Below are 9,957 nucleotides of genomic sequence, written 5' to 3' on the forward strand. Positions count from 1 at the left end.
AATTTTTAGAAGGGTTGATGGAAGAAATGAGAAAATGCAGGGAAATATTGATTGATAAGAATCAGAAAAGGACTGCCCCAAACCAAACTCTGTGTCTGGAAACAAGGGCCAAAACTCTCACATTTCCTGTTTGTGAGATATTTCTAAAAATTCAGTTAGAATTATTACACACTTATCAATCAGATACAGCACTATGCAAGTATATATACATAAATTATAATATATTTGTGTATTATATAAAAGGTAGATACAGATATATTGACACACTACTGTCTCAAAATTAATCTTCTCAAAAACCCATAAGTAGCTGTTCACAGGCTCAGTTTCGTCCAATAACACAGAGAGGAAACATGATAAAACCAAAATCCAAGCATTTCATTGTTTCAAAGTCCTTTTTTTCTCCTATACCATAACATTTCCTGTATTGTTATCTTAGATTACATATATATATATGTATATATATATATACATATATATATATATATATACACATATCACCCAAAACAGGAAGGAATGCTTTTGTGTGCTGAGTGTGGACAGCCATACTCCTCTCCTAGGCCTCCTCTCAGGTCCTTCAATTCTTTTAGGATAATGTGATGCTTGGACTTGCTCATCTAATTTTCAACACTCTACTACTGCTTTATGGTGTGCATTCATATCTCAAGATATATTTGTGCCAAGTTTACTGTTATGTGCCTAAATACAGAAGAGCATCTGCAGAAAGCCACAACCCTGCATAGCAGTCTTCAGGCTTCTCTACTACAGAGTAATTCTCCTAAGAAAGTTATCCATGTCAGCCTGATCCCTGAGGAGTGTACTTTTCCCTTGACCTGAGGACCTGTTCTCTGGACATAGCATGACCTTGAAGTCGACATACCTGTTAGAGATCTCCCGACTGACTGTTGTTGTCATATTTGAATGGACACATTGGTCTGTTGATAAAGGCAAAGGCCACGTCTTAGAATCTGGAGCAGGATAAATGAAGGACCCGATGCCTACCCAAAATGATAAGGCAATCCCAGTAATGAAGCCTCCTAGTGCACCCTTTATGAAGAAAGAAGAAGTTAATAAGCTGTGAGACAAAGCAGTGTGTTGTAAGAGTAATGATACAAGTGGTCCACAGAGGAAGAGGCTATCCATCTCAACCACTGACCACACACATTGGAAGCAGTCTAGCTTGCCTTAAATTCAACCCTCACAAAGCTGTCTGTTTGTTTATAGTGCTGGGGTCATAGGATGGTTTCATGCATGTCAGACAAACACTCTACCAAGGAGCTACACTCTGGTTCCACAAAGCTGCTTTAATAAAGAATGTGTTCCTTAAAAGATGACCCAAGAGAATTTCACAGTAATCACTTTATTTCAATTTATAGCAAGACATATTCTTCCCTTTGGAATTTTTTCTTGTTAAAGAAATATTGGGGCTTTATTTTTGGAGGAAGACTTTCAGAAGTTGAGGAAACCCTTTAAAAAACAGGACAATTGTAGTCATTTTCACTAGCAGTTAACACACAAAAATCTTAACCCTATTTTCCCTAAGAAACTCTGGTAAACTCAAAATTATAAATGTAGGCTTTATGACTAGCAAGTTTTGTAGACTTTTGTTTCAATCTAAATACTAAAAAATATAACAATTATTTCTCCCATCCAAAGGTTCTATTTATTGAGAACAATTACACAGTGAGATAAAAAGTCAACAAGGGTGTATAGGGCTGATGGCTTATGCCTGTAATCCTAGCTTAGGAGGTTAAGATCTAAAGATCATGGTTTGAACCCAGACTGGGCAGGAAAGTCTGTGAAACTTATCTCCCATAAGCAACTCAGAAAAAAACAGAAGTGGCTCTGTGGCTCAAGTGGTAGAGTGCTAGCCTTGAGCACAGTGGCTCAGGGCTTAGCACCCAAGCTCTGAGTTCCAGCCTTAGGACCAACATTTTTTTTTGGGGGGGGTCCGGTCGTGGGGCCTGAACTCTGGGCTTGGGCGCTGTCTCTCAGCTCTTCAGCTAAAGGCTAGTGCTCTACCTCTTGAGCCACAACGCCACTTCTGGCTTTTTTCTTTTTGCTTATGTGGTGCTGAGGAATGGAACCCAGGGCCTCAAGCATGCAAAGCAAGCGCTCTACCACTGAGCCACCTTCCCAGCCCCCCAACATTTTTTATCTCAACATGTGCTTCAATCATCTAGCAGAGACCAAGAGCACTGGAAAATTAAAATTTAATACTTCTAGTCTACAGTAAAGTATTCAGCCTTCTATGTGCAAGAATGCACCTTTTTGGCTTCTTTATTACCCATTGGAAAGAGTCTTTGACAAGAGCACTTGCATATGTTCTCCAATATTGTTTGGGGGTATTAAAGATGTGTGCAAATAAATATTTATGACTTGGCCTAAACCAGATGTGTTCAAAATTTATACCCTAAACAGACATATAAAATATTAAGGTTTATAAGTCAAACAGTATCTGTCATAGCTATTCAGCTTTCATATTCTTGCATGAAACAACTATAAACAATACTCAGATTAAAGAGAGCTTGGGAGTGGTTCTGTGGCTCAAGAAGTAGAGTGCTTGCCTTGAGCTGAAGAGCTGAAGGACAGTGCCCAGGCCCAGAGTTCAATCCCCATGACCAACGAGAGAGAGAGAGAGAAAGAGAGAGAGAGAGAGAGCATCTGTAATCCTATGAAACTTTATTTATGGATATAGGAATTTGAATTTAACAGAATACTGTATTCATGTGTCATGAAATACAATTATTGTGTTCCAACCACTTGTTAATGTCAAAAAACATTTTGACATAGTAGGCCATATCAAAAACAGAAAGGTAGCGAAATGTGGACTAAGAAGAGAATGATGAATCACTGGCTTTCCACCGAAAGGAAAATGGTTTTGAACTGGAGGATCAAGTTTGGTTGATTTGAAGTCACTGCCTAGAGAGTGGTAAGGAGGCAGATTCTAATATTTGATGTACATTCTGTGGGTAGGGGAATCAAGACAGATAAGAATGATCAGTGATGAACAATGAAAAGGAAGAAGTGTCCACTGTACTTGATTCTGATGCCCTGTATCTTGTATACACATTTTTCTAATTTAGGGAGGGGAAGGGAAATAACAAAATGCTGAAACAAGGATACAAGTTGACCCATTGTAACAAGGAGACATACAAAACACTATGTTGAAAATGAACTTAACAACTTCGGGGGAAATCGGGAGGAACAGGGGAGGTGGGAAGGGAAGGAATAAGGAGGGGGTAACAATGCTCAGTAGGAAATGTACTCATTACCTTACTCATGTAACTGTAACCCCTCTGTACAGGATCTTTACAATAAAAATATTGAAAAAAGTGTCAAAAAGTGATCATATTACTGTTCCTCTACCTAGAATAAGATATTTTTCTTGAATAAACAGAAGGACCAAAACATTATCCTCTTACCTAGCTAAAAATTATACAATTTATTAAGATCTGATTTTTGTGAATATGGACAATTTCTTGATTGATTCATCTGCTGAGGGGCATGAGGGTTGATTCCATATTTGGCTATGGCAAACAATGCTGCAATGAGCACGGTAAGTTAATCTGTTTTGGGGTGGATAGAGGGGTACAGAAATGGATGGAAAAGGGTGAACAAATGCAGCAGTGATACTCAATGGACACTATGTTGAAAATGGGGAAGGGGAAAAACTGGGAGAAAAGAGGGAAGAAGTGACACTGTTCAAAGAGAAATATGCCCAGTACCTGACTTGTGGAACTGTAAGCTCTCTGCAAATCACCTTTACAATAACCGTTTTTTAAAAAATCTGATTTTTGAAATCAGAATTTTTGTAACTAGGTATTAGTCTTCCTTTATACTATCACACATGACATAAATATCCTATAAACTACAGAATGTGAGAATGATTAAGACAGAATGGAGCTAGAAATTAAATAATATAAGCCAGCTTGAGAGGGATAAATATTGCATGAAGAATCTAGATCTTCACAAATGAATGATAGAAGGTAAAATGGAGACTGTTTGGCCACAAAGGAAGATGGGGACAGGAAGAGGGTAATGGCAGGGAATATTATCAAAATACTTTATCTTCAGGCTGAAAATGGAATAATGCAACTTGATAAGTTTTATAGGATAATAAATGGAGTGAAGTTGATCAACATGCATTATGTACATGAATGAAAATACAACAATAGAACCACTTTGTACAATTCATATACACTAATAAATGACACATTTCCCAATAATAGGCTGTAGAGAAAGTGGTGTAAATGCCCAGATATTTACAAAAGTCATCTAAGAAGATATTGACTCAGGATTTACAGAATATCAAGTAGTACTCATGCAAATTAATATGGGTCAAGTTTTTCAGAATCCCTAAAGACTATGTGTATAACAAACAATAAAAATGCCAATTTTTCTAGATTAAGAAAATCATATTTCAAGTATTTATAAAAATATTATTACACTATCCTCATTTTGACTTATGCTTAAAACATGTTAACCTATGCTTATTCAAAGCCTAATAGCTCCCCAGCTCAGTAACTGAAGTAAGAAACAGCTATCAGAATATCCCTGGATTAATACTTCTCTCCTGCATAAATCAATTAATTTAATAAATTTATTTTTTATAATTCATATGTATTATAATTTGTATTTCCAAAATTATATTTTAATTGAGGGCTCCTAATTTTATTCTTTTTATTTCTTATTTTTTGTCAGTCATGGGTCCTGAACCCTGGACCTGGGCACTGTCCCTGAGCTCTTCAGTTCAAGGCAAGCACTCTACCACTTGAGCCACAGTGCCACTTCCAGTATTCTAGTGGCTAATAGGAGATTCGAGTTCTCATGGACTTTCCTGCTTGAACTGGCTTTGAACCATGAACCTCAGATCTCAGCCTCCTGAGTAGCTAGGATTACAGGTGTGAGCCACTACAGCAAGCCCTAATTTAATTTTTAAAAAGTTCCTAACCACTTCTTCCCCTCTTTGCTTTTAATTTCTAACAACACTTCACTGTAGTCAGATGCCAGAGTCCTGAAGCCATTTAATCTTCACTGTGAATTACTGTCCATAAAAATAAGTGGCATTTCCAAGTAGCATAAAGGAGAAAAATATGTAGGGTCCCGGTCTGAGCCAGGGATCATAAAGAGGAATGTAGAATCCTTACCTTCCAGTTCACAAAAGGGAAGAGGATTCCCAGAGAGAATAAACCCAGCATCGGTCCCCCGCACATACCATGGATGCTGAGGGCAGCCTGTGGAACAACGCAGCCAGGTTAGCCCTATGATGCCACTCACTGCACCTGGAGCTCACTGTCACCATCCCTGTCTTACACCTGGCATGAAATGAGGTTTCAATTCTGTTTGGACTACTTGATAAATACGTGCTTTCCATAAGTCAGTTCTGGGTTCAATTATAAATATTATCTCAAAAAAAAGAAAAAGAAAATCAGGGCTAAGGAAACCTTAGTAAATTTAGGGCTATTTCTATTGAGAAAGAGGCAGAGATAAGATATGAATTCAAAGTCCCAATTTACAACCCACATTTGCTCTTCTAAAATTAGGCTTTAAAAGAAAATCAAGAGAACAGACCATCATAATGCTCTTGCTATTTTATATAAAAAGGGGAAAAAAGTTTTCAAAGAGTACATCAATAACAGTCAGAATACTGAAAATCCTAATTGCAGCCTGGCCAACATCACAAAGATTTAGTGAGTCTGCTCAGTAACTCACAACCACTGAATTTCAGAGTTTTCTTTTTTCTCTACCAAAATATACATAGCAAAGGGGATTTCTAGTCCATTTTCACTTTCCTTTTTTTTATCTTTTTTTATTGTGAAAATACTGTACAGAGGGGTTACAATTACATGGACAAGGTAATGAGTACATTTCTTATGAAGCATTGTTGCCTCCTCCTTTGTTTCCCCTTCCCATCCCTTCCCATCTCCCCCCCTCCCCACCCCCAGCCAAAATTGTAAAGTACGTTTTTTCTGCATAATGTCTTGTACATCTCATTGTTGTATGTAAATTCCTTGTCCAGAATGATAAGCTGCAATACATCACTATTCCCTCTGTTGATTGACAGAATTAAATCCTATTTACTGTGGCTCCTGAGTTGAAAAACTAATAGATTAACTACCACATAGGAGAGCCGATAATGTAGTGAAAACAATCATTTCTTTTTGTGGAAAATATGACAATATCTTACAAAGTCATTTCACTATATCTCAGGAGGTACATAGCTTCTATCTCTATGACAGAAAGAGAAAATCAATTCAGAAACTATATAGATATATAGATATATTTTCATATATATTTACATATGTATGAAGATATATATGTATATATATTTCTAATATGCAATCTCAGGACAAGAACTTCATAGTTTCTTCATCTGAAAAATATCAATTCATTAATTACCAGGAACAGCATTGTATTAATATTGCTGTTGTTTTTTATTACTATGATTATTACTAAAAGCATTTCTTTGACCCTAATGTACCTTTTCACTGCCTCATCACTAGTTTTAATAGTTTCCCCTTCTGAAAAATCAGTTTTCATAAAATTTTTGTGCATGTTTCATTTGGACACACTGTGCACGAATGCAAGTATTTCAGGCCTGGTGGAATGAGGAAGGCATTAGAAAGAGAAGGAAAGGTTTCTGTGGAAACACAAGTACCTTTTCTCTTTTCTTACCTGTATAACACTACCCATGAGAGATGCAAGCACCGCCATAGAGGTGCACATTATGCCAAACAGGAGACCTGAAAGAAAGAACATTCATGATAAACAATTTCCTCAGGAGGTTCTTGGTTTCATATTGTTCTTGTGCACACCCACCAGAGCTGTAACTGAAGGTAATTTCAAAGAGGAAAGTCCTCTTCTAGCAACCTGAGCCCAGGAATGGCACTTACATAAGCTATCTTCTGAGCCCACATAAGTCAGAGTGAACTAGAACAGAGCCTTGTGGGTGTCCTTTCTGGGATTTCAGAGGAAATCTGCCATGCAGAAGCAACATGCAAAACAGAAAATGCCCAGGCAAATCCAGGCTGAATTCATGGAAACTAATTCTTGGTAAATCAGTGACCAGCAATGAGCTGAAAAAGTAGCTACTAAGCTTTTTGAAATTCAGTTGTTTAACTTTTAATATGGCAAAAGAACCCATACTCTACTTAAGAGACTGAAAAAATCTGAGAAGATTCTCTTTCTTTCCTTTTTAGTGAATTATTCACACTATTCATATTACATATAATTAATTTGTAAAAGGTGAAAGATTTATACAATCTGAAGAGAAACCAGAGTATGATACTATCATTTGTATACCACCATAAAGATGTGCTGCCACAAAGGGATTCTGAATATTGTGCCTCCTCCTGGATCCTAGCTCATTGAATGAGACTGGATGTACTTTTCTGTTATTCATAAAGATGATTTCTTCTTCCTCCTCCTCCTCCTCCTCCTCCTCCTGGTCGTCATCGTCCTCCCCCTCCTCCTCCTCCCCCTCCTCCTCCTCCTCCTCCTCCTCCTCCTTCTTCTTCCTTCATCCTCCTACTCTTCAAGTTCCTTTTCCCCTTCCTCTTCCTAGTCCTCCTTCTACTTCATTACCATGAGCTTACCTGAGAGATTGATTTCAGCAACCACATTTATGTATAAAGTTCATCTTGATTATCATCATCACCTCCACCATTTTCTCTCCTCCCTCTCCCTTTCTCAAACTAGTCCAATGAAGTTTTCTGTTCCATTTTCACACAAGTATATAAAATATATGACAATATGCATCATCCCTCCTCCTCCTTGTTCATCTGATCCCACCACTAGTACCTACACACTGGACAAAGCATGTTTCAATTTCCTAACTTCTTTTTATTAAAGGATATCCCCATTGCTCAATGGGGATTCTCAAATGTATCTCACACATGCATACATCATACTTCAGTCTGATTGATCACATACAATTCTGATTACTTACTTATAAGTCTATATATTAGGTCTAAAATATTTGACCTTTGTCCTTCTGAGCCTGGCTTACTAACTTAAGATGAGGGATTACAGGTCTGTCTAGTTCCCTGTAAATGTCATGATTTGTGTATTGATAATGCAGGGTGAAATGTCTTTTCGTCTTCTGATGTTTTCCTCAATTTCTTTTTCAAGCCTTTATAGGTCACTGTAGGTATCTTTCAACTTTGTGGTTAGGCTTAGTGTTAGGTATTTCTTCTAGGCTATTGTGAATGGAAGGGATAGTAGGGGTAAAACAAAGGAGGGGGTAACAATGCTCAGTAGGAAATGTACTCATTTCCTTATTCATGTAACTGTAACCCCTCTGTACAGTATCTTTACAATAAAACAGTAAAAAAAAAGAGGTATGTTCCTTATATTTATTGCTTCTTCTGAGCCTATTCTAAAGGATTTGAATTTTGTCAGTTGATGCATTTTCTGCATTTGTCATGATAATGTGATTGTGTTTATGCTTCATGTATGCTGAGCCAATTTTGCCTATCTGTAATGAAAACAACTTAATCATGGTATACAAATTTTTGGTGAATGGTAAAAATCAGACTGTATTCTATTGACTTTTTGCATAATTATCAAAGAGAGATGCCCTCTTTAAAAACATTTTTTTAAAAAAGGAAATCATTGTTTTTATATATCTCTGTTTAAAATATATCTTAGAAGTGAATCAAATTCTCACAATTACTTATAAACTATAAAAATGGTGAGACAGAGTTAGATGTCTAAAGAGACAGAACAAGAGAAAAATGACTTGTTTGTTTGAACATTCTCTGTCCAGCTCAGTTTTCAATGTAACTACTAATTTAATGCTATTAGATTATAACCATTTTGTTGAATTATGACTGAACCCTTTACCAGTACTAGTGCAATGAAATGAAAACTGTTTGTCCCCAAAGGACACATAGTGTAAGAATAGACTACACATGAATCAGCTTGAACCCAAATTTACTGAAAATCAGTATAGAGGACTAATGCCTAGCACATAGTAAGTGAAATGTGTTTGTCTCTATTAAAGCAAATACTAAAATTTTCTCAGAGGCTCATCAGCTCAGGTGAATAGAAAATAATACATAAACATCAGAAAAACCCCTGCCTCAAACCAATATGCCCAAGAGTATCTGAATGAAAGTAATAACTATCCAATTTTTATAAGCTCTAATGCTGAGAATGAGATACAGGCAATTTAAGTACCCACTTAGCAAATATGTAGTTGAAATCAATCTATCATTGTTTAAACATAAGTAGAAAGAAGAAAGAACTATGGAATCCATGAAAAAATAAAGTGAAACCAGGGAATATATATAGACGGAAAACGTAAGTAAAGAATGCAATTCTGAAAACAAGTTACTGACAGACCCAGTCTCAATATGCTGCAAGAGTACATAGAATTTCACCTTTATGATAATTTTTTTAAAGAATACATAGATTTTTTACAAATCAAAGAAGCAGAGTTCAAAAAAAAGAAATCCAACTAAGATATAACCCCAATAGGTTTATATGAAGATAGATCCAGGCATGATAACAAAACACTAGGAAGGAACTTTTAAAAAGCATATGAGAGTTGACCAAGCAAGCAGTTCAACTGCTATCTATTAAGCAAAAAAAAAATTAAAACATGTTTATAAAAATAATTAACAACCTTTATAACTCCAAATTGTAGCATCCTGCACTTTTCAATGTATGTACAATTGAATCTTCCCATCCATAGGTTTGTATATGTAGATTCAAAATTGGGTCTGTACTGAATGTGAACAGACTTTTGTTGTTGTTGTTGTTGGTCGTGGGGCTTGAACTCTGGGCTGTCCCTCAGCTCTTCAGCTCAAGGCTAGCGTTCTACCACTTGAGCTACAGCGCCACTTACGGTTTTCTGGTGGGTTTTTTTTTCCAGTTCTTTTTTATTGTGAAAATATTGTACAGAGGGGTTACAATTACATGGCCAAGATAATGACTACATTTCTCATCAAGCAT

The 9,957-nt window shown here is 36.5% G+C and overlaps 1 protein-coding gene across 1 annotated transcript in view; it reads right to left on the minus strand.

Moving 5' to 3' along the window:
* The window catches only part of LOC105988055 (sodium-coupled monocarboxylate transporter 2-like), a 57,378-nt gene that overhangs the window by 6,396 nt on the left and 41,025 nt on the right, over window positions 1-9,957 (minus strand). Inside the window, exons 10-12 of the mRNA XM_013019546.1 lie at window positions 6,676-6,743; window positions 5,148-5,234; window positions 878-1,044 (exon numbers count right to left, since the gene is read on the minus strand). Of these exons, the coding sequence (XP_012875000.1) occupies window positions 878-1,044; window positions 5,148-5,234; window positions 6,676-6,743 (322 nt within the window). The remainder of the gene's footprint in view (window positions 1-877; window positions 1,045-5,147; window positions 5,235-6,675; window positions 6,744-9,957) is intronic.

This window comes from Dipodomys ordii, unplaced genomic scaffold, assembly GCF_000151885.1.
Source record: "Dipodomys ordii isolate 6190 unplaced genomic scaffold, Dord_2.0 Scaffold46, whole genome shotgun sequence".
NCBI lineage: Eukaryota > Metazoa > Chordata > Mammalia > Rodentia > Heteromyidae > Dipodomys > Dipodomys ordii.